At 40.4% G+C, this 25638-nt stretch overlaps 2 protein-coding genes across 3 annotated transcripts in view; both read right to left on the bottom strand.

Annotated features, from left to right (window-relative positions):
* Positions 1 to 1426, bottom strand: part of LPIN1 (lipin 1) — a 91121-nt gene extending 89695 nt beyond the window's left edge. For both annotated transcript variants that reach the window (XM_009275567.2, XM_009275566.2), the window contains exon 1: positions 1213 to 1426. In XM_009275567.2, coding sequence (XP_009273842.1) covers positions 1213 to 1302 — 90 coding nt within the window. In that variant the 5' untranslated portion in view covers positions 1303 to 1426. The remainder of the gene's footprint in view (positions 1 to 1212) is intronic.
* Positions 1427 to 9912: 8486 nt separating this feature from the next.
* The window catches only part of GREB1 (growth regulation by estrogen in breast cancer 1), a 64064-nt gene continuing 48338 nt past the window's right edge, over positions 9913 to 25638 (bottom strand). The window contains exons 23-32 of the mRNA XM_009275569.2: positions 24496 to 24654; positions 21909 to 22051; positions 20996 to 21157; positions 19110 to 19314; positions 18129 to 18303; positions 16941 to 17159; positions 14519 to 14654; positions 13779 to 13979; positions 12006 to 12144; positions 9913 to 10142 (exon numbers count right to left, since the gene is read on the bottom strand). Of these exons, the coding sequence (XP_009273844.1) occupies positions 9979 to 10142; positions 12006 to 12144; positions 13779 to 13979; positions 14519 to 14654; positions 16941 to 17159; positions 18129 to 18303; positions 19110 to 19314; positions 20996 to 21157; positions 21909 to 22051; positions 24496 to 24654 (1703 nt within the window). The 3' untranslated portion in view covers positions 9913 to 9978. The remainder of the gene's footprint in view (positions 10143 to 12005; positions 12145 to 13778; positions 13980 to 14518; positions 14655 to 16940; positions 17160 to 18128; positions 18304 to 19109; positions 19315 to 20995; positions 21158 to 21908; positions 22052 to 24495; positions 24655 to 25638) is intronic.

Genomic DNA, 25638 nt, shown 5'->3' on the forward strand with positions numbered 1-25638 from the left:
GGGAAGTGGTTGAGTCACCGTCCCTGGAAGTATTTAAAAGACATGTAGATGCGGCACTTAGGGACACGGTTTAGTGGGCATGGTGGTGTTGGGTTGACGGTTGGACTCGATGATCTTAGAGGTCTTTTCCAACCTTAATGATTCTATGATTCATCCTCCCTGCATGTTCCTCCCAAGATGAGACTTTTAAATCCACATTCCTATCATCAGCTAAACCAATTTATTCTATGCCTTTTACCTTCAAAAAGCAATTGTCTCTGATAACTCCTTGGGTACCTGCAGGAAATATCAGTTCCATGCTTACACACACATTTGTGCCTGACCACAAACACTTAGAAACCATTTCAAACATTGACGTTTCCAGAAAAATCATAGATGTGTATGTCTATAAAAATACATGGAAATTTAAGGTTATGAAATGAAACCATAAATACTAATTTCAAGACATACATATAAATTTTTTTAATCACTTTAATGCTTTTCTTAAAGTAATTCAAAGCCCTGGTGGTACCCCCTCCTCTTTTCCTGAAACTTAGAGAATTCCCAGATCATTCAGTAAAGCTGTTCCTGTTTTCACTCAAAGCCCTTTCGGAATGAATGCATCCTCTATCTTTCCATCAGAAAACCATACTGACCCACATCCTCTCTAGCAGCATTAGGCATCAAGCCCGGATCTTAAAACACGGGACCATGCAACCACTGCTGGTGGGCCATCAGTGCAGACTGTCTTTCATTAAGGCAGCTTCTTTCATTAAGGCAGCTTCCATCTTACTAAAAAAATTACGGCAAGACATTTCTGTATTTGTAATAGGGGTCTCACTGGCTCTTTCCTTAATGCAGACCTTCAGAGCAAACATTTACACTATTGTTTACATCATTTTCCCTCCATTATACCTAAAAGGTATCTTTCAACAGTGCTGCTTTACATGGCCAGTGAGACAGCAAAGCAAACAGTACAGAATCAGCCAGGTTTTCTGGTAGCATCTGACATACACAGCAGAAGCAAAAGAAGGTTTTCCCATTCAGTTCTTTTTTAAATGTCCACAGGTAGAACTAGAACAGACAATCTAACCATTCATGAAACACAAACTTCAACAGGAGAGTAAAAAAGCTGATGATACTCAGTTCTATCTAGGTTCACACAGCACAGCTTGTTACTTTTTTCTAGAGCTTTAAGTGTTATTTATGCAACCTTAGGGCATAAGCTCTTACCCAAGACCAAGGGGAGCCGGTGGGGATCTCTGGCTGGTCTTCCTCCTCAGACGACATCCTGACCTGATCATTTTCCCCCATTCTTTGCATACGCTACTAAAACCACTCTTGGTTTCAGCCATATACAAAAATGCTGCCTTCAGGTTTTAGCTGTTGACAACAAAGCTCCAGAGAATATAATTTCCCAGCGATCATGTTTGCTTGCTAATTTTACCTGCCGAAGTTCTTGGAAGCACAGTCAGAGCAAGAAACCTGAGCACGCTTTGCTTGCAACTGACTCCTCAAGTATCCTAATTAAGTCATAAGGTTCAGTGAAAAATTAGAGCCTGACAAGCACAAATTCACTTCCAAACAGTCGGTATCCTTACTTTCATACAAGATTTTTTATGGTCAGACAATTTGCTGAGTTATAAATTCTGTGAACGGAATATAAGGAATTTTCACTGCCAACATTTTATTACCATCATTAATCATATTTAGTACGGATTTTAATGGTTTCATTTTGTTTTCAAGACACGTTCTTAATGTCAGAATCTTATTCTGCCATTCTGCACAGCCACACAGCTCCACAACCATAACTGTATGGATGTGAGGGCAGTACAGCTTTCCTGTTCTTCTGCGCAATCATCAAGTTTGAAAGAGGGCCATTTTCTTTCCCTTTTGTTCCTTTTGGTCTTCTGTTTCTTTTGGGTTCGGTACCAGAGCGTAGAATCCAATTATTATGGATCTCACCCTACGTAACTTCAGACAAACTTGCCCCAATACCTGTGAGACTTCTGGTTCAGTAAGAGGGGACTGCCGAGTCCAGCATCTTGAAATCACTTCTGGCAGCTGACAGGAATGGCAGCTTTTTTCTCCAAAATCAGGCCTAGGGAAGGCTTTGTGCCTGAACTGACCACAACCTTTAGCTTGAATTTTATTATTTATTATTCCTCTGCTTATAAGGCATCCGGTTGCAGAGCAGGTGAGATAAAATTGCTATCAAAAAACCTGAACCCTTCTGATACATCTCTGACTTCGGGCAAAGGCTTCTAAATCTTTCCACTGAGTTATATAACAAAGTGGGCTATTTATAGCACACCATTGCAGGAGAGTCCTAGCGTTAGCTATGAGCTGATAATGATTATCAAATGAACAAATATGCCCAAATATGTTTGATATTTAACCTTAAGCTATATGCAAATTCAGTAAGTAGGAAAATAATTAAGTGATGGAAAAAGAAAACTTTGGAAACATAGCATTGAGTAGAGAAATAGCCTGTTGCCAGCATATGGTCTCTCATCGCTGCGAGTGTCGTTAAGCTGGGCAGCATGTAAAGGCAGAGAGGACTAAAAAGTGACAGCCCTTTCTGATAGCTGGTAGCCCAGCAGGCATCATCAGCTTGAGGGTTAGGGTATCACAGTCGCACAGGCTGTGGGTTGACAGTGTGTTATTTTCAACAGCAACATCAGCATCAGCTGTACTTGCCTCCGTCATCCTCCTTATCCCAAACTACAACATGCAGGGCTTTTTAAAGTCTGAAACAGTTTCCTAAAACAATTTATTCTGGGGTCTCAAGAAGAGCAGTGACATCCCAGCTGAGAGGGAAGCTCACTGCTGCATGGAGTTGTCTTTAAGCTTTGGGAGTATTGGGAACGAGGTGTTATTCCTGTGCATCAACCAAAACTAACACAGCTGCCAAACTGCTGCAAATGTCTGACACGGCAAAGGAAATGTCAGTTTGCATCACAGGACAGGCATCAGGTGCAAGCAACACCCTCTCGGCTCACTCAGTTACTCCCTGGGCCTATGGGAGTCCGCTGGGGTGCCCTCAGCATCCCTCCTGTGCTGGCAGGCAGCCTCGTGCTGCCATCTCTGACCTGCTCCTCTCCCTGAAACTCTGCCACTCTGGCCCACTGGCGCCAGTCCCCGATGGACATCCCTCCTGATGGGTGACTTAGGATCACAGGACATTGACTTGGAAGACATCTGGAAGAGACCTGATTTTCAGAAAAATTGATGCTTACTTAGGCTCTTTCACGTTTCACATTAGAAACTCAGAATCTGAAGTGGCCCAATAGCCAAGTCACTCTCAAGGTGTAGGCTAACACTTCCAAGAGAAAACAGCACAGCACTTAAGTTACCAAGATGCTCGAGTTACTCGTTTCTGTTGTACACCAAATGTTGTAAGTAAGTAAGCACAGAAACCCATTTATTAGCTATCTGACAGATCACATTTTCTTTCTGGAACAATTTCGGGGAAGGAAATTCAATACAATCCTTCTCATTTCAGCTAAACAGGGAAACGCCACACCTAATGAATTTCAATGGCATTCCTGCTTCTGCTGAAAGGTCTATTCACTAAACTTAAAAGATAGGAACCACTGTTTGTTGGAGTAATTTTCCACTGTCCCACCCATTTCTTCTGTTGAATTTGCTTTCAAGCTGTGATGGGTAAGTATAACAATCTGTCGGAAATACTGTTTAAATCATTGTAATACGTTGCATAATGTTTATTTCTAAAATTCTTCAAGAAGTGGCTGTGCGTCTTTCCCAGCACACTGTATTTCTGAAGCCTTTGTCATATTCTGCACCGTCCAGCTTCAGGACCTTTCTGCTTTCACCAGGAAGCACTAACAAGTACGAGCATTTCTTCTGTGCAACATACACGAACCCAACGACTGCTGTTCCTAGATCAGTGCATCTGATAGTCTGGTATCCTATGTCCAAGGGTGACAATCACCAAACACTTCTGACCAAGATATCCAGAAATGGACTAATAACCAGATGTAAAAAGAACTTTCTCCATAATTTTCATAAAAGAGGACAGTGGTTCCCAGCCTTTTCCCAAGGTTGCCATTCCACCACCTGCTCCCCTTCCCACCTCCTCTGCTGCCATGCACCCACAGCCAGGCCACTGGCTCTTCGCCTCCTTCCCAGTGCTCCCCCACGACCCCAGCAGTTGCTTTTCCCTCACTCCCTTCCCATTTCCCCACTCTCAGGACTTCACGACTTTGCTGCTACTTCCCAAGTTGGTGTTTTCAACCAAAGACACGCGTGGAACAGGGGGGCTGACACAAAATTCACAGAAGATATTCTCAGACTCACGGTTCACATGAGCTTCACAACAGTTTTTGGACTCCTGCTCAGCTTGTAGCCTCTGTGAGATCCTGTAGCTACGAGTTTCATTGGATAATTATGCAGTGTAAACAGAAATCTTGATGTCAGTTTTAAACACTGCCTAATGATTTCACTGCATGATGACACAGGGTAAACAGGAACCAACTCCTTTTTATAAACAGCGTTTGTAAGTGCTGTATCATGAGAAGCAAAAAAACATTTGCAATCATCCCAGAATATTTAAATATAGTAATATTAGCTCATGGTAACCTTCGTGTGAACTTTATTTTGCTGAACTGATAAGATTATGTCATCTTATTTTTAATAGAATGATTGTTCAACTTAAAGATTAATTTAAGATATTTTTAAATAGAATCACAACTCTAATGTACTGGGACAGCATCACTCACCTAAAATAGTTTAACTTTCTCCAGTCTTTTCACGTTACTGCAGTTGCCGTGGACAAAGCGTATGGAACTGCTCTTTTCTATTTTCTTTCTGTAAAGGCTTTTGTCTCATAAACACCCATGGCAATTTATAGCACCTTGATACCTGAAATAGGGCTAACAAGAATAAAATCTACCTTACACAGCTGCTGAGTTGTAACTCTCCTGTTTTGCGTCTCCTGCAGAGGTAAGATTCAAGATGTTGCACGTTCAGCCCAAACATGAGCCTAGTGGGGGATTTCGGACTGGTACACAGTGCTGCCAACCTGCCCCAACACAGGTGCCATCTTGTCTGGGACAGACCTATGAGATTTATGGCTGATAAATCAACAGTATTTACAAGAATAATTTAAGTTCGAACAGAAAGAAATCACACCATCACCAAAAAACAGGTTCTGTGTGTTTGGAAAAGCACGTTCTGCATAGGTATCCTATGATGCAGAATTAATCCAGTGGTTACCGCAATACCCTGTGAGCCAATAACTGATCTTCAAACTGTTACTGGTCCCTATAGGTAGTAACAAGTAAAAACTCACTTTCCTGTCAATCCTGTTGTCTCCAAGTATAAAGAAAACTGTTAAGTTGCTGTTAAGAGTGCCACTCAACATTTTCTATAGCACCTCAGCACACACTGCCAGAATAATACTCCTTAGTATGTTCAGGGTTTAAGTGCATAATCAACACATCGGTCATGTTCAAGTGTGAAGAAATTTCCTTCTGTTTATATTACTATGTAAATCTAAATCAAACATTTCAATTTTCTTGAGGATTTTAATCAAAACCACATTTACATATGAAGCAACTTTATGAAGCCTTTCTTAAAATCATGGCAGTTGATTCCAAACATCTTTTTCTCACTGAGTAGGAGTCTCGCTGTTACATCTGACACCCCATCACTCCCTTGCCAAAAAATATGTCAGCAATGGGCAATGCCAGCAATTGAACAATTGCCTCAAAACTCCCGGAGTTGTGTCCTCCCCAGTCATCAATGGTTATTTTGGGGGCTGTCAAAACAGGACTGGAAATGTTATGAAAACATTTGCAAATGACCAGAACCACTGAAAATTTCTTCAGGTGAAGACTGGAGCAGGGACAAGGGGTAGAAGACAGTCAACAGGCAGAGGATGTGTGGGACTAGTTTTACTTTTCGCCGAACAGCTGTGTCCTTAAGGAAGTAGGGGAAAGGAAAGAATATGGATTTTATTTCACACCAGCATAGCCACCGTATTTCAGTGACAGCTGATGAAATATTAAGGCTGGTTGCTAAAGGGTGGGGGACGGTGTGTGAGCGGAGGGCTCTGTTGGGAGAACAGAAAGGCAGGGTGGCAGATTGTGCGTGGTGCGGTGAAAGGCTGTGTAGCGGGTGTGTGGGTGCCTGCCAGTGTGCAGGACAGTGCTCACTGGGTAAGCGGCGCGTGGCAGATGGATGCAAGCAGAGGTTGGTCTTTAAGATAACTGCAATGCGTTACGACTCTGAGAAACAGCTCTGGCACCGTCATTTCTGCTACAGGCGCCGTGGCAGTGGCTGGGGAACAGACCCCAGGAAGGAGTGATGCCCTGTGATCCCCCACCAAGCCCCGCAGGCAGCCCAGCCCAGCAGCCCGCGGCAGATGGCCGGGACCTGTTGAGCTGGGTGCTCACGCCACCCACCTGAATGCCCCCTGCCGTGGAAATCCTGATTCTTTTGCACTGCACACAGCCCCTGCCCAGGGCCCTTCTGCCCCAACAAACACTTCCTACCACAGCCAGGAGCCCTACTTGCCCCCCAGCTTCTTCCATGCTGCTGCCTCTGTTCATAGCCCCCACTTCCCTCGCTCTCCATTTTCCACGCTGTAAGCCTCTCTCCTGACCCTTCCTTTGCGTTGTCTATTACTGTACTTGTTTCTTTTTGTGTGAGTGACACATTTCACCACAGAGTGTCACAGATACAGCCTTTGAAAAGCAGCCCCCTCTCAAGCAATATTTGGCAGCTGCTTTTAGATGCAGAGTGGGAGCCGAGATCTGTACATTCCCTGTCACAACGGGAGGCACTTGCTAGGGAAGGATGAAACCCCTTACATCCTCTAGTGTTCAAATCATCTGTAATGCCCTGATGATTAGATACCAGACATTAGTGATTAAGTGCTTGTGAAGAGTGCTTTGATAGTGGAGAGAGGATGGTAAGAAGGAAAATAATGTCACCTTCCCAGTAACCTTCTCTATATTTGGACTTCACTCTGACACACAATACAGAACATGCTAACAATACTATCTGCAGGTGATAATAGTGGGTGGCTAAACCAGCAAGCATGGAAGGCAATAGAGAAGAAAGTAGAGGCTGTAAAAAGTCTGCAAAAGCATGCAGGCAATGCCTTTTATTTTGTTTGCTACTACATTATCAAGTCAATCCATGTGACGAAGAACTCTATCTTCTTGCCACGTTAAAGTCAGAAAGGAAAGACTTAAGAGATCTGTGTACGTAACGGGCATGGGACAAGGTTTCTCGCAAAGGTAGCTGGGACTGAAAGCCAATAATTCCCTCCCACAAAAGGCAAGACAAGAGAAGGGTGGAGCTGGGACCTGGGTTCCCAGCCCAACACATGCACCCATGGTAAACAGCTACAGCAGGAAGAAGTTGCAGCACAGGATGCCAGTCCCACCCAAACAGATTTGCTTTTATTTATCATTGTTATTTATTTGTATTACTGTATCACTTCCAAGTCTTAGTTGGACACGAACCCTACACTGTTGCTCTCCGTGAAAGCTTACAGTCTAAGGGAGCTTAGCTTGTAAACTAGTCAGGGATGAAGAAACTTTTGGATGGAGCTCTGGAGAGCGGCTCTCCCTGACGGATCCACCATTACCATTTGGCATCCTGTGAACAAAATGCTGTATTTTTCTACCATATTTTTTCTGTTGGGTACATAGCTGGTCATATGACGGGAAGTAACTGCATTTTGGTCACACAGTAAGTGCATATCTGGTCTTACAACAGGATGTGCTCCATCAGACAATGGGCTGTGCAAGAAAGTTTCACCATATACATGATTGCTTATGTATGTACTCCATGACGGAGAATGATTGCACTTGGTCACACAATAGACATATGTCTGGTGAGGCCAGGTCCTGAGGCCCCTGTCTTGTAGACAGGATACAGTAGGTAGGTAACTCACGGAGCAAAAGGTTAATGGTGAAACAACACTCAAGAGTATGATGGTTTCAGCCCCCTAGCAGCTGCATTTTGTCAAAGTTTTTAAGACTTTGTGGCAAAAGAGAATGTTAATAAAGGATGTGATTTATTTTTATTTATTTTTTATCACATAGTTTAGGCCTTTTCCAGTTTTTTGGAGAAAATGGATGTCTAAAGACTTGCAAAGCAAATCTCAGCTCCAAAACACAGGGAAAGTTTACAGACACATAAGTTGTTTAAGTATTTGGTTACAGGAAAGGAGATTTCAGCCCACCGTATTTCGTTCTGAGTTCTTGTAAAAACTCTTATACCTTTGAGGCTGCATTATGCTTTAGGCCATTAAGCAGTACTGTATTTTCTCTTGATCAGTTCAGAGCATTCCTTAATTATATTAGCTCCTTTCAGCCAACCATTTTTTTCCCCTACAAAAGCATACTTGACAGTCCTGTACATCACCAAGACAGATGTCCATGCAGCATGAACTTTATTTATAAAGGATGGATTAAACATGAATGCCACACTTCTTTAAAAAAGTTTAAATTAACTAATTAACTGGTAAAAACTGAACAGGTAATACTATTTACATAGGACAATGCCCACCTTCCTTCCCAAAACTTAAAGTGAATTCTCACTCTGCATCAAGGACAATGAAATACAGAAACACACTGATTTCTAGCAGTTATCTTGTAAATAGCAATCTAAGTCTCTCAAACTTACAGAACTTACCTTTTCCCTGTAAATGAACCTAAATTAGCTCTTTGGCACAGTCATACTGATGTCTGCATTTCAAGGCCAGTACTGTAATGGACTCGGCCACCTGATGGCATTTCATCAGTATAAAATCAATGATCCTCCCATTGGTGTATCCAGCAAGAAAGGACTGTCCAAATATTAGATGTCTTCTGACAATGTCTATACTCATCCTTCCTGCACCTGGACTGAGTGAAGTTAACACTGATTCTATAAAGACAAACATGACGTTTGCAACTCAGAGAATATTTCCAAAAACCTAGACAAAGACTGTGATCACTGACTTCACATTTAGAACGTACAAAATACCATGATGCCTGGTGCCATTCTAGAACATGTTTTTAGATTTCTACCTGAATTCCTCAGAGACGTAGTCTCCATTTTCGTACTCTTTTGAAGCACCTTGGCAGGAAAATATCCCCAGAAATTGTATTGGGAGTGTTTCAGAACCATCTCATCTGCTGTCTTGAGTGCACTGGGCCCAGCTTGAAGTCTGTAGCCAGTGCAACTATTTAATCAGAAACCGGGAAACACCACTGTTCTAGATGTAATAAGTCACTTGCAGGTCAGTCTCTCCATTTGGTCTCTTCAGTTACTCAAGGTAATTTCAGTTTCAGGTTTAAATGTTTAGATCTCATTTTAAAATCTACGTTCTTGATTCTCTTCCTTATGCTAATAAAACCAGACATATAATTATGCTTCTATTCCAAGAGTCCTGTATGGTAAAACTAGCCAGTGTGGCACCTGTTCCAAAAATTAAGGCTCCAACTGAGTTCCCATTATTTAAGAAATATACTTTACAAATCTTCATATAAAAAGCCTACCTGGATCAATCAGTAGCAGTATACTACAAAACTGTAACAATTCGTGTTGCCTTGTGCCAGCTGTTAGATAAATAAGACTTGTAAAACAAAATCTGCTCCTAACTTTACATTTTCTATTTCTGGAATGTACAAAAAGTTTTCTAAAACTCTTGCTTATGAACTTGCATGTGGTCTTTTTTGTCACAGAAGAAGTGCATTCATTGACCTCCCTTCTGATGCAAAATGATTTCCGCCATGCAGAGTAGTAAGTTTCTGCATCTCTCCCAGGAATTAGGAATTACTTCCATCAGAAAATTAAATTAGAAAAGTCACTTCGGTGTTTGGAAATATGAGCGCAAATTGTCTGATTAGATATCATTCTAATAAACAATGGAAAACAGTCCTGTTTCTGTTCAGAAAGCAGAGCCTCTCAAAAGTCATTTCATAAGATGGTGGCAATTAGTCTCTTGTATCATTCAGGAAATGTGTCTCTTTTCAATTAAATATGTCGTCCAGTCAGGAAGAAAAGTGGTCTGTCCTCTTTTGCGTTGGCAGTCTGGAATTCATCCCGCAGTCGGAACTGCCATTCGTCTTCCAGCTCTAGCCGGACAACAGTCTGGCGAAGAGAATTGCGATCTTGACAAATCACACACAGGGTGGCACCTAAGCAAGCAGTTAAAAAGAAACCCACGTGAGTATCCCCTTTGTTCTCATATCACCCAGCTCCCACCACCCCTTAGCATGTAGAACTCCACCACTTTCACAACAGGAGTTACAAATGGGCTTGGGAGAAAATTAAGACACTCATGTAGGACTGAGCAGAGCTATGTTCAGCTCCCTATTGATCAAGATCTTCTTGTGTAACTTGAGGTATCTAGTATTCATCTAGTAAACAGGACTAACAATACATTCCCTACTCTTTAGGGTAAGGAAGGGTAAAACTGTCAGGTCTAAGGAGGTGGTGATGGGTCCTGGCAGAAAACAAGATAAAGCCCAACATCCATTACTGTTCTAGCCCTACTGATCATTACCTTGTTGAGTGAACCCCTCACTCAGCAGAACACTTACACCACAAGTCAATCACCATCACAGCTGACACAAGCTCTTTGTGCTTTGCTGACCAGAAATGAGCGAAACATGTCCTTAAAACTAATCACAAACTTTAGTGCTTTTCGGATTGGTGAGCTAATGTGCTGGCAAAGAAGAATCTGCTCTGTATGGCTATGGAGACAGGCGAATCCAGAATGCCAAAGTAAGAAATATCATATTTTAGTAAACAGTATCAACTGCCTTGACTGGCATGCTGATACCATTTTAACTTGCATGCATGATTTCCTGGCTTCCGAGAAAAGTGCTCAACTAAGAGGAAATAATTACCTCGCCAGCATTCAATAATCTGAATGAGAGATGGTGAGGTAAATGGAAATGCCCAAGACAAAAAAAGCTGAGAATATAATAAAAAGAAACAAGACAGACAGTCATGTGGTGTTTAATGTTCACGTGGTGGGTTAGAAAATCAAGCAGACTGCCAAGGGAGATGGAGAAATCCTGAATCAAACACACTTTGTGCTGCACGCTATAAAAATTGTCTGGTTTATGCAAAATGAAACTGATTGATAGCCTCTGGTCACTCAAAAAATGCAGTACAACAGCACTGCTTTCATTTGCAGTTACTCTGATAGCCTTGTTAGAGAAACTACAGGCTGATTAAAATGTGGACACTGCTCCAGAATGAGCATAGACACTGGCACTCATGTGGCTTCAGTGGCACGTGCAGGTTAAAGCACTGTATACCCCAGTTTGCACTTTGCTACACATACCTACATGAAACTGTACTAACTGCAACAAAAAACACAGCAGTTCATAACAACTCTGCCTGTTTCAAGAAGGCATTTGCCACGGTGTTCTTCCTCCTGCAACAGTTATAGCTGTGAGTGAAACGAGTCCCCAGAGCGCTAAATGCCTAAGATAGTAGGAGAACAATCCGAAAGAAGTTTGCAATGTGACTGCCTGCAATACAAATGGAAGTTATTTGTCTCCACTGTTATCCACTACCATAAGGACTACATGGAGGAACTGGTTAGTAGGAATAAATTTTAAATAAGCCAGCTTCTACTTCCAAGCATAGTAAATAGATTTTGATGGAGGCTTGTCCAGCACATATTTTCTATTGAAAGTTAGAAAACCTGCAAGAACACAATAGGTAAATGCTTCATACATAAATCTTAAATACTGTTTTCAAACATAAAGTAAGGAGTTACGTATATACACTAGGCATAATGATACAGATCCAACATTCCTCCCCATGTAGAAATCTGCGGAACTTATAGCACTGTTATATACCAGTTTACTACAGTACAGAGCCAGCATGATCAAGAATCAAAGATGGGTGGGGTATATAAAGACAAATATGAATACATGCATATACATATATATACATGTATATTTTCATATAAAATACATTTTTCTCCAGGTTCCCAGAGACCAGGTCATATAATTCTCTGCAATAAAATTATTGCAGCTCACCTTTAAGAAAATGAAACTTCTTCAAAAAGCTAGCTACAACAAAGGAGTCGCAGAGGTACAGCAGGAGACCACTGAATGTCAAACCAGAGGAACTGATATTCAGAGAGTGAGGCCGAGAACTCACATAGCAAACTGCAATCTGATTGGGAGAGGGGGGGAAAAAAAAATTAACATTTTTCAAGCTTCTATATAAAGTTAAGTCTTGATATCAAGCTTTCAGTATTTGCACCCGACTCAAATTCAGACTTGCTTTCCAACTCCAAATATTGTGTTCTTTATAGTTCCTTCTTAAACATCCCTCTACTTATTAAAAATCTACATAAAAGCACTATTAATAACTATGTATTAGTCATTACTATTCACTACTATTATTATCATGAGGTTTAGATATGATAGGGTTTGAAAGCTGCAGTAACATTAGCTCCTCACAACCATAATGTTGTGACCTGCCCAGCACAGTTTATCTACACATGAGTAAATATAGTAACTGTGCAGTCAGACACAAAAAGAACCCTTTAGAAATGCCTAATTTCATTTACATTATGACAGGATTACTGAAGTCAGTAAAGCTGTGCATATACATAAATGTGCGAGGTTTCCTCTTGTCTAGTTTGTTTTTATGGCTACTCCTCAAATCCACTAGGAACCAGGAATATTCGTAGCACTCTTTCAGGACTTATAAATTTAAATTAAGGAATCTTCCACACAAGGCTTTGTTTCCAAAGTGCCATTGTACTACTTAGTTGGGGCAGACCCTGGATCTAGCATAAATCAGCATGATTCAGTGGAGGAAAGTTGACCCACAGCAACTGAGACTCTGGCCCAGGATGCCTATATTTATCCATATTCCTTCAATCCTATTGTATCATATTCCAGCTCAGGTAACAATTCCAGAACTGAATTGAACTCATTTCATGTGCTGAATGGGTTAGAGCTGAAAGGATGCAATGGATGAAGACAGTAACAGTACAATGCCCTTCCACAGAGTTTGTTTTTCCAAGCATGGTGGGAACGTAGACCTGTAAGAGATCAGCCAGAAAGGAAATTAAAAGATATAGTTCAAAATGTTCTGGGAGCAGCGTATATGGGAAGGTCATTACACAGCTGTTTTGGTAAAGAAGTTTAGTAAATCCAGCAAGACTGAATTTCATTTAGTATTCAAGTCAGGTGAAAAGGTAAAAACAGATTCTCTCACCTGAACAACAACACCTTAGTATCATACTTCTATCCGACCTACATTTGAGTTTAAGTATGACCTTGGCTTTAGATCCAAACCCATCAGAGAGAGCCAACGGCTCCTGAGATCTCATGTCAGCTTCTCCCATTCTGACTGTTTTCTTGGTATTTGCTTCTCTGCCTCAGCTTATCAGTCAAAAGTGAACTAAAACATTTGTATTTTGAAGTGCTTTCTAAGAGCTAGCTAGTATTTGTAAAACACTCTTGTGGAAGAAATTTGCTGTAGGAAGGGCCAAATTATAGCAGACTGAGAAAACACTTCTTAAAGAAAAATGCGCTCTGTGTTAATTCAGAATCTAATATAATTCACAGAATACATTAGTATTTAGGACAACTCTGGTATTGTTCTCCATGTACTTTATCTGTAGCCTCTAATAATATCTCTACGGGACTAAGAATTTGATTTTAACATTATAGGGATCTAATACCTGATTCTTCAAAGGCTGTGTAACTATTATTAAGGAACGCATCAAGGAACTCATCCAAAACATAGCCTATACATTTCTAGAGCTGCTTGAAGATTATTTTGTTCAGTACCTGTGGTCCTAAGTTAAGGTAACAGTCCACAGATAGCACTGGATGGCTATAGTTCTTCAGTGAGAGAGGGAAGAAGCGATGGCTGTGATACTGGAGGTATTTTTCAAGGAGCAACTGAGCAGGTGCTGCCAAGAAGGTATGCTTGCTGTCAGGAGCACAAATGTACTGAGCAGGTGAGATTGAAACTGGAGTGTCAGATACCTATGAGGAAAAATATTTCTGGTACAGATCAATCCTGATCAATCAAGTTGTACTTATCTGAATTTTGGTTTGTATAAAATGTATCTCTATCCTACAAATCTAAGATTTATATAAGAAGCAAAGTCATTCAGCCAAAAATATCTGCTACCAAAAAGTTTCAGAGTTTCACGGATTTATATTTGTATTTATAGAGTCTTTGGGGTTTCTTGTTTGAACCCAAAGTACTCCTACATATGAAGTCATATGAAGATGAGCAATTCAATAGCTATAGATAAAAAGCTCATAGTGAATGGTTACCTGGATCGTAAAGAGACACTTTAGATGTTTTTAAAAGTTTTAAAGGAAAATTATTAAGGAAAGGTACATTTATGCCAAGAATATTGTGGATTTCAGAAAGAAATTAAAAAAAACAAAACATTGCAGACATAACACATTACTGGCAACTGGTGATGCACCAAAATACCTCAGCTCTCCTGGTTCAGGGTGCAAAAAGGAAAACAGAATTTTAACAATAATGAAACAGAGGTCACAGTTCCCACCTTAGACTTAATGTGGAAGGATCGCTGTCCTCCTACTGCAATTTGCTTTTTCATGACACTGAAGTGATTGAACCGACAGATGAGAAGGCCAGCACTGTGGACGCGCAAGTTGAAGTCAACATCATCACACGTAAATCTGGAAAGAATAAAATCATAGCAGTTCAGAGGAATGTTTCTCATCACACAGTAACAAATACAAGCACTCAGGGTCTTTGATCAGCACCGTAGAAAGGACAGGTGTCAAACATACTGACCCTCCACCAGCGCCTATCAGTCAGGGAAAGAGGCTTCAGCTTTGTAATAATAAACTAGGCTAGAACGAGTTCAAGAAGATCAGAATGAGGGAGGGAACCACTTAGGGCGTGAAAGCACCAGAAACGCATATGAAAGTGGAAGCAGAAAGGTAGGAAATTGTCAAGGAAAAGACCTAGGAGTTAAAATATTTTCTTTGCCTTTTACTACAATAACGCAGTCATAGAAAATAGCTACATACATTACTACCCCAAATAAGGTGAAGGAAATTAATTCCTTTGACTTCTGAGGAAATGGATGAGGCCCTACATTTGATTTGTCAAATGCACAGAGGTCTCTGACTACTCATTTTTCCCTTAGAATACGAATATCCAGTAATTTTTTTTCAGTATTCCTCTACAGAAATAATGTCATTTTGCATTAGAGACAAAAGGAGTCTTAATACACCAGAACTGGTGAGACATAGGAATAAATTAAGCAGAATGAGGCCAAACATCCCTGAGCTAAATTTGATCCATTTTAAAAATAAGATGGAGCAGAATAAAAGGTAAACTCCTAAAGCTGACTAAATTCAAATTCTCTGGCCTTTGGAAAATTCAGACTCAGTTCTCCATTTTGAATGTAGATATGATGATGTGCAGAACTGTTGGATTAACATCCAGGGCTTGGATTTAAGAGAGCTGAGCAATTACTGCAACAGTGAACATCAGTGAGAAATGTGGCATTTAATTATGTGTTTCTAAAATCTTGTCTTTGATCTTAGTAATATTTACATGGATATTTGGTATTCCTGAATGTCAGCGTTTCTGTGTTTTAAAATGTACCTTTTTTCCTTGCCAGCCCAGGCTTGGAATGTCATACAATACTTCAGGCTCAACAGCACCCACACAGAGGATTATGGTGAGCCACACATGGTTTAAGGACACAGGCAGGAAATGGGCGGTGTGATCTGGCATTCCTGACATTTTAACATTGCTGCCTGTACTCCAATCATTTTGCTTTATTGTCGTTCTCTTCATTAGCCCTTCATAGCGCTTCATAAGGTAATACAGTTAGACAGCCTGGGAGCACAGTTCTGCACTAGGAGATGCACTGAAGCAAGTTTAAAATGCTCTTTTAAACTGCCAGGCTGGTGACGATAGAAATTTAGGTTGTCTGTTTATCCACAGAATAATGAAAGCAGAAGTGCTTCCCTGCAGTTATAAGTAAACTTGCACTTCAGAAGCCATCGTCCTGAGATAGGAGAGTTCTGAGAAGCACAGTGACTGATTTTCAGTAATCGAAGTCTAGGTGTGTAGAGCCACTTTAGATTACCTGGGGTACCCCACCTAGCTCACAGAAAAACACATGTAGATTTCATGTCATACCTGTCAGCCCATATGGACATCTTGCATATTCTGAGGTGCCTAAAGACCAGCTTTAGACAAGTGAATCCCACCTCTAGTGATATCTATTTCATTCTGTTGTAATAAATGCTTGTCCCTCAGAAATGGGGCCAAAACCACAGTTTATTTCGCAGAGATCAGTGAAATTCTGTGAGATGATGTACCTAGTGAATACAGTTCTGGTAACTGGTGATACTGCGTATGGCAATAATATAATCTGATATATCCTATGTGGCACAATAAATGAAAAAGTGGGATTTCTGAGACAGCTGAATGTGAGAAACAACCACCAATGTCAACGAGGTTTATTTATTCCTTTCTTCTGATTGTCCTGATAAGCACACATGCAGTATGCTCCAGTGTTGTGCTACTCAGGGTAAAAAGTCCAGCTATATCTCAGTTCCATGTCAGAACAAGACTTGGTTATGCGCCATTCACCCATACACTCCTGTTTCCTTTCGAAGGGAGTGCAGGTAAGCGGGCAGGAGGGGAAGTACAGTGTTTACCAAACGGCCACTTGGACTAGACAACTGGGGGACCAATACTGCAGGGCACACTGCTGAGCGTGTCTACCCTGTAATTCAAATATGACTGTTTTATTTGGAACTATGGAAATTAGTGTCTTTTTCCAACTGCTGGCAATTTGGTAAGGATTTGAACCATCAGTAAGAAAACAAAATCTGTCTGCATCCCATTAACAACCTCCCCAAAAAACCAAGAGCTTTTGTAAAACTTCCTTTATTTGGTTCATTATCTCTGTTGAAAGATGCTACTGATTCACTTACCTGTTCTGATTGTACTGTACATTCTGTGTCAGATCAACATTCAGCATAATGAAATCATGCACATGGCAGCAGGAGAATGGTTCCTTGATCTCAGCACTGTTTGTTTTACTGGACCATTTCCTCATACCAATTAAGGCATAGTGAGTGACATTGGGAGTTGCTTCAATATGTTGCAGAATTTGCTTCAAGGAAACATTCCTCTCGGTCCATGTATAGTCACTACAATAATTACAAAAATGTGTTAATTTAAAGTATATAGAGAATATTCAGAATCTCATTCAGCTGAAGAGCAATTCTTAACAGTCGAAAGTAGTTATGAGTATCAGGTAGATAACTTCAGTGTTGTCTTACTTTACTGCAACTTTTTGTCTCTCACTCTAATCAAAACTTAAAATTAATTAGTGCTTATGTGGTGGGGACTGGTATGACAGATCTGAAACTTAGTCTGGATCTTCCAAAATATTCACTCAGATATGTAAACTTTTAGTTACCTGGATAATGTTCCAGGTGGGGAGGGTTGACTCTGGGAGGGTTGCTGACTTTGTGCCATAACCTAAGTGCAAAGTATAAGATCCTCCTAGCCCACCCCTACAGTCCATAAATCTCAGTTTTCACTGAGTTTAGTTCTCTTTGAGGGTTTGCTGTAAATCCTGCATAGCACCACTCTGGGAATAGATAAACATATCTAGTACAAACAATGCTCTAAAGTAATGGAAACAAAAATACTTGTTTGGGGACTTGGGGAGCTAATAAAGGAGCCATACAAACTGGGACTGACAAAAGACCCAGAGGAAATCAGCTGCACAATTTGCACAGAAATGTCTTTTAGGTTCCTTAGAAAAATCCTGTTAAAAACGTACATGTGAATGCCCATGCTTGCCCAGTGCATCAGGGATTGTTTACAGAGTCTGAAATCTGCAGTCCAAGTAACTCTAGTTTGAACTGGAGTCAAGCTATACAGCAAAGGCTGCAGGGCACTTAAATCCTCAGGGGACAGGAATGAAAAACAGGCATTAAACTATATGCTATGCAAAGGCAGATATCTAGGGAAAATACATCTCTTGTTAGGCAAATATTATTCTCTGCTTGTACAGGGTAAAAGTTGTAGTATATCGAACGTAATTTCAAACCTGATATGCAGTGAAAGGTTAAGAGATCAGCTGAAAAAGCATATATTAATCTATTTACCTTTTCCTGTCTCCTGAACAATCAACTTCTACTGCATTCCACATAACACAGGAGTCATCTGAAATGACAATGAAAGGCCAAATATCCTGGGGTTTTATCCCCAGCTCCTCCTGCCGATTTCGTTCAAGCTCCAAGTTATGATAAGACAACTCTTTTATCAGGAAGTGTGCAGCACCTGAAACCAAGGACAATAAACCATCAGATTAAAAGTAGGGGCAGAAATTATTTGCTTTTAACTTGGAAGATTTTTGAAGTGAATATTTCTGCAGACCAGGGTATGAATCACTCTGAAGATTTTAACACCCTAACACTTCCCAGAGCCAACTTACTTTGTCACTTGCCACGCAAGTGACTTATAGGACCCCACTGGGAAGCACACAAAATGAAGCCTGACTTCTGTGGTAAAGATTTGCTAGTGTCTTAAGGGTTTAGTGACTGATTCTTTTAACCTGACAGATATTGGCTCCACTAGCATCTCTAGCGCAAACATCTAGAGATGTTGATTGACCAACTGAATAACATGGGAACAATTTCCCCTGACGATCTACTTTGAATGTTTGTCACTACTGCTGTCTATAAGTTGTTCCAGCAGTAAAAGCAAGGTGCTGAATATTTCACAGATATTGTGTTAGCAGAACCTACCTAAGAGATGTACCTAATCAGTGCATCACTGCCTATGCAAATTGTACATAAGAGGAAACAGAGTAGGTAACTCCATCTGAGTTAACACCCTCAGCTCCCTTTAAAATCAACAGAGGAGAGTAAGTATTTCTAGGGTGCAATTCATCTAGCTTGTTTTAGGTGACCTGGATTAAATGAATTGCATCTTCGACTGTGACACATTGTCTTCAAAGAGAATCCAGACCACCAGATCAGATACGCTAGCTACAAGGTGTGTGTCTACATTTCACTATTGACTAACAACACCTCAAGGGCCCAAGTCATGTGTCCACATTTGTTAGAGCTTTCTGTTATACTTACCTACTCCTGCACTGTTGAAAATGCTTGGAAGAACAAGCATGATGTGGTTGGGCCAATACTTCTTATATATGGCCATTTCATATTCCTTGACAACTAAAACATGCAAATGACTGGCTCCATCCATTGCATGATATAAATTGAAAAGTCCATGTTCATGACGACCAGTGGTGGGAGTAAAAGTGGGGCTTTTAATGTAATCTTCACTCTGTAAATAAAAAGAAGTGTGAGTTTCTCCATTAAGCTGGAGGATGTTTAAACAAAGAGAACCAGATCCTTCAGGAGAATAAATCAGATTCATTGCACTGGACAAACTGATACATTTTAAATCAGCTTAATAGGAAAATAAGCAACTCTTGTAAGAGTTGGGAAAAAGAAAACTCTATCCCTTAGCTTATTCGACTAGTGAGAGTGTGGTGGACTGGATAGGACTGCTAACCTTGACCTGCCAAGTGCACAGGGACTTTGAGGCTAGATCTGGAAAAGGATTTAGGTCTGTATGACATAAGATGGTAAGAAACACCTTACTCCAAAACTGCAGTTTCTGACTGGCTATCACCCAATCTTGAATGCATTGAAACTCAATAGGTGCTTCCAAGTTTGATAGTAAAGCCTCTGAAAACCTTGTTTCTACAGACATCCAGGACTGTTCCAGTCTGGGCAACTGATTTTAGCCTGGTTCCTACTAAGGTCATTAAGGACCCAGAATGAAAGTGTGCCTCTTTACAGAGACTCTCCAAAGCCCCCACAATTAAGCACTCCAGATGTGAAACTGCTAAAGCACAAAATGGTGGATTTGATGCCAGTGGAGTTCATGAAAGGAAATTTAAAGTGGATCAAGAAAAATATTTTATAATGGTTTAATAATCCAGGTTGACATCCCACAGCACTTTTCAAGCTTGCAGCAAGATTGCAGGCACCATTTTGGAGCAAGTGAACAGAAAAAGAAGCAAAGGAAGAATAAATGGTTTTGGCAAAGCCTCAAAGCAGGTCAGTGGCAGAAGCAGGAAAGGAATCCACAAGGACCCAGTGCACAGTTCTGACTGAGTAGCCAAGCACAAGTTTACTGGGTGAGGAAGAGCAGGAGGTTTCATCCTCACATTGCATAGTTGCTGCTGTGCTGCTGCCTGGGTTCTCCCGTTTCAAACTTGAACTGGACATAAAAGCCCGAACTGGAGGGTGGTATTGATTGATTATTGTTTATGGGAAACAGTTTATTTTTTCCAGGATAGAAGTGCTACTGCTTACTACTGTTCCACAAATTGCTTCAATACTCCAAGCAGTGTGGCCTGAGCAAGGCACAGCTTCACGTTAGACATGGATATTAGGAGTCACTGTAAAGGCCAACATCAGAGTTTGCATAGCCTGTCAGATGGATGACCTTACAAAGTGTTTTCTACAAGCGTGACATGATTCTTTGGACAGTCTTGAAGCCATGACAAAGATTCTTTGAAAGCCTTATTTTTATATGAAAGCAACTGAGCATTTATGCAGAATAAGACAGGATAATCCACTGCCTTCCTCTACAGTAAAAAATTGCTTCCTCTTAGTAACTGTATGATAAACACAATGATGTCTCTGAGGCTCACTGCTGAAACCATTGTCACTTTAACATCTTAAACCCATAACCAAAGACCTTTTGCCCCAGATAAGAGTGTTCATACCAAAGGATGAACCTTGATAATGAGCAAAAGAAAAAACGCTTATTGGTGGCTTGACGGTTTTGCTTCATGTCTCCCTTTCTGGGAGAAAATACAAGCTTAGTATCAGGACATCTTCATTATCTCTTGACAGCAGAACCAGAAGTATAAAGAATCCTAATTCAACAAATTTTAAAATTGGTGGTGTCTCTCTCCCGTATATGGCCATAAATATAATTATCCATCTACCTTATCTGTGACTAGTGGTAGCCTCATGCTTTCCAATTGTCGTCCTGGTTGGCTAAAGACAAAATGATGCTCCTTTGACTTTGGAATGATAAAATGCAGCTGGATCTCTTCTCCCAGCATAGAATAGGAAAAGGCAAATGCATGCAGAGTGGACTCATAAAGCTGAGGATGGGAAAAAATAGGATAATTCCAGTGGTTAGAGTCAAACTACAAGGTCTCAGTGTAGTTAATACACATTTATAACATTACCAAACAGACTGCAATCACTTACTGTATCACATTCAATTTTACCTCATGATTCACTAGGCATTAAGCAATGCCCCCTAGGCTAGAGCATACACTAAAAAAAATATAAATTAAACTGTTCCCTCTTTTGAAACCATTGTTTCAGCTTCGTCTTGGAGATGGTACCAATACTTACAAGCCACTCTCGGCTTTCAGAAATACTGACACATAAAAACCAGTATTTGCATTGCTAATACGTTCTTCCTCACATTCTAATAGGCAGGAAATTGGAGGGTTACTCTGAGTAATAACAGTCTGTATGCCACATATAGACTAGTCTACGCTGGACTACTCCTGTATCAGAAGTAGCATCTTTTGCAGTTACTCAGGTGAAAATGTAAGCAAGTCCCAGTGGGAAAAGTTTACTGGGAAAGTAGTTTTAACTGGTAGTATACATGTAGAATGCAGATTGCAGCACTGAATAAGCTAGTGTAAATGAGGCAAGGATTAGTCCTCTGATGTCCCCAAACCTGCAGTCTGGTCAAGGCAGGCAAACCTCAAGAATTGTATTATAACACATACATACAACTTCTAAGCCAATTCATATACAGTGAATGTACACAAAATTGTGTTTAGGTTGTGTCTGCTTCTATTCCTGATCTGCAGAGTAATATCTGGAAATCTTTACCTGGTACCTGGGATTGAAACCCATATACTGATGACACTGTTCACAGTGATGGTAGGTGTTATATGCTGCATACTTGGACAATCTCATCCTAGTTGTTTGACGGCGTGTATACATATCCTCCTGTCTCCTGTTCATTGATCTGTCTATTAAAAAAAGAAACAACTTAAATGTAACATATATTCAAGGCCAGAATGTATTCCCTTGTGACAAACTGTTTCTGTCACTGTAATTAGCTTCTAGGAACAATGGCAGGATTAAACACATGCAAAACAAACTATGAATTCATTCTGAGCATAGTATGTTTTATAAATTGTTATGAACCGCAAAGGGGACTACAAAGAAGTATCTGCAAATTCATGTTTATAATAATTCTGTACAGATTTCACATAAGGCTGAGGTGTAAGTAAAACCAGATTATTAAAATTATTATTGTCACTGCTGTTATTATTGGTTGAATGCTTGCAAAAGTAATAAATAGTAAAAAAGACTCTTATGACAGACATTTGCAGTCCTGTGACAGACATCACAGTAGATTATGTGAAATGAACTTGGCAAATTTAGCGATGTTGCTCTTTAGATAATATCCACATTTTAAAAAAGGGTCTCCTTTGTGGGAGACTGAAGGAAGATGAGATGTAATTTCTGCTGAAAAAGACTTCTGTTATGTCATCTGGCCAAACCTTTCACTCAGATTTTCAGCATCAGATCAGGTTGTTCAAGGTTGTTCCTTGTCCTGTCAAGTTTTGAAAATCACTAAGAGTGGAGTTTCCACAGACTCCCTGGGCACCTTGCTCCATGGTTTGACCACTTTTATTGTGGAAATATTTTTCATACTATCTAATTGTAATTTCCCATGTTGCAATTTGTGTCTGTTGTCTCTTGTCCTTATGTTGTGTATCTATAATAGTTTGCGTCTATAAGTTCCCATAAGGAAGCTGAAGACAGCAATCAGATGCCCCTGCTAGACTTGTCCAGACCGAACAAACCCAATTCTCTTTGATTTTCTATGTACATCATGTGCTTCAGGCCTCTATCCATCTTGGTGGCTACCCACTAGATTCACTTCTGTATGTCAATGTCTTTCTTGTACTGGGAAGCCAAAAACTTGACAGAATACTCCAGATGTGGTCTTACAAGTGCCATGCATAGAAGAATAATCACTTCCTTTGACCTGCTTGCTAGATTTTTAGTAAGCCATTAACCCAGTGGAGAACTGGTGACTCACGTTCAAATTGTTGTCTACCAGGATCATCAGGTCACCTTCCTCAAAGTTGCTGTCTATACAGCTGGCCCCAAGCTTGTACAGATGCAAAAAATTATTCCATCCCAAGTGCAAGATCTTGCATTTACCTTTGTTGAACTATATGAGGTTCCTGTTCCTGAGGTTCCTTCCTGGAGGTTCCACTTCTCCAGCCTGTCAAGGTCTTTCTGAATGGCAGTGCTACCTTCCTGCATATTGACTGCTCCCCCCAATTTCGTATCATCCATGAACTTGCTGACGTTGCATTCTGTCCCTTTGACCAGGTTATTAATGGCAATCTTAAACAGCATTTGCGTCACTATCAGTCTCTGAGTATTGCCATGCATACCCAGCTGTCAGTCAGAATTGTGCCACTCATCGCATTTTGAGTTCAGTGGTCCAGCCAATTTCCCACCCACTTTACAATCCACCCATCCAAACCATCTCTCTCCAGTTTTGGCTATGTGGATATCATAGAAGACAGTGACAAAAGCCTTGCTGAAGTCAAGATAAAACCACTGCTCTTCCTTTGTCCATAGTGCCAGTCATCTCATCATAAAATGCAATCGTGTTTACCAATCACGATTTGCCTATGACAGATCCATTCTAGCTGCTCCCAATCACTTTCCTGCCCTTCATGGGTCTGGACATGGCTTACAGGAGAGTTTGTTCCATAATTGTTTTGAGGACTGAGGGTAGGCTGACTAGGCTGTAATTGCTTCGATCCTCCTTCTGTCCTGTAGAGGAAGGGCACGGCATTTTCCTTTTTCCAACCATCAGGAACCTCCACCAATTGTCGTTACCTTTTAAAAATGATAGACAGTAGCCTCACAATGATGTTGGCCAGCTCCCTCAGCAAGCTTGGATACATCCTACCCAGTCCCATGGGCTTGTGTATGTCCAGCTGGCTAATTCAGAGGACTAATTCACACCTCAATACTCCAGGAATCTAGATCTGGACATACGCATCTCATGCTTTCCAAAGCTAAACCAAAACCTAAAAAATAAACCTATAAACACTTTTAAGTACATAAATAACTTTACCCACATAAGTCACTTCACTGCTACAGAGCAGGACAATGCTGCTACATAAAAACATTCAAATACACAAACTTATTGTGGAATCGGAGCTTTTTTAATGAAAGACTACCTATATAATATTCTATAAAACATTTATAAGGCTCATACTCTGGTGCTTCATCTGGCAAACTTCAAATCTTTTTTCACTATTACTTAGTCAAGTGCAATTGTGATAATTTCACTCTGTTTAAAAGTTTAACAGGATTCTCATGTTAAAAACAAATAAATACATATATGTGTACCAATCTAGATTTTTCAAATTCTAACCTTCACTGTTTATAGTCTGAAGCTTTGAACAAATCAGACTTGCATCTTCATATTTTGGGTCATGGATAGTGTAGTCAAAAGGCATCTTCTTAAATGTCTCCAAATCTGGCCACATATCTCCAGGCTGATGGTAGTATTGATCAGATTCTTCTTTTATGTCTATGATATTATTGAAAAATAAGAATTCCTGTAATCACAATTTTTAAAGCTCTTTATATTGCTATAGATGTTTTTGCTATGTCTATTATTTCTGTACCGTTTTTTCTTTCATCATTCTGAGGAAGCAATATTATTATGCATCAAGAGGTGCACTGAACAAATGTACCTCATACCTCAATGCAATTCTGGCTTTTAAACCTTTGTTATCATTTTAAGACCTCTGTAACCTTACTGGAGCAGTTGGTGGGATGATGATGAAAACAATGTCAAGGGTCTGGTAAGGCTGATCTACCTGCATCCAGGCATTTGGAGTCTTTCCACTGACCACCACTGACCACCACGTTTGTGAACTCAGTTGAGGAAAGATATGTTATTCTCACTGAGGAAAAGAAGCCCTTTTAAAGCTTCAGAAATCGCAGTATTAAATACAGTGCAGAGTTAAAGTCAAATACCCGTTCTAGTGGTAAGACCAGAGGAATCAAAGATAATTCACCCTAGGGTAAGAGAAAAATAGTAAATGGTATTGGTATAATGTGCAGTGAAATCATGCCTTTTTCTGAAACAGGTTAACTGACATAAAAACCCAGATGTACACAAGTCCTTACAAAATACTTTTCTACCTTTGTCAAGAGGATGAAAGATCTGACAAGAGTAAAATGTACAGTAGTGAGGAGTTCAGTTTGGGGGTCAGCTGTAAGCTGCTGTAAAGAGCCATAACTCCATGTCTATGAGTATAGACTAAATTATTATTTACAACAGGTGAGACCCTGTCTTTTGGCACCCAAAGTAACTATGAAACTCAGCTGGAATTAGTCAGATGGTGAAATTATCTTCATGCCCTGACTGTGAGTTACCTCTAAAATCTTGCCTAAAATACAAAGGATTGCTTGCACAAACCTCTCCCCTAGCAGACTGGTCACCTTTTCCACAGCTGTTGCCATAAACCTTGGGGGATAGCTGCCTCTTTCTCAAGCACAGCTCAGT

This window comes from Aptenodytes forsteri, unplaced genomic scaffold (genome assembly GCF_000699145.1).
Source record: "Aptenodytes forsteri isolate BGI_AS27 unplaced genomic scaffold, ASM69914v1 Scaffold94, whole genome shotgun sequence".
In the NCBI taxonomy this organism is placed as follows: domain Eukaryota; kingdom Metazoa; phylum Chordata; class Aves; order Sphenisciformes; family Spheniscidae; genus Aptenodytes; species Aptenodytes forsteri.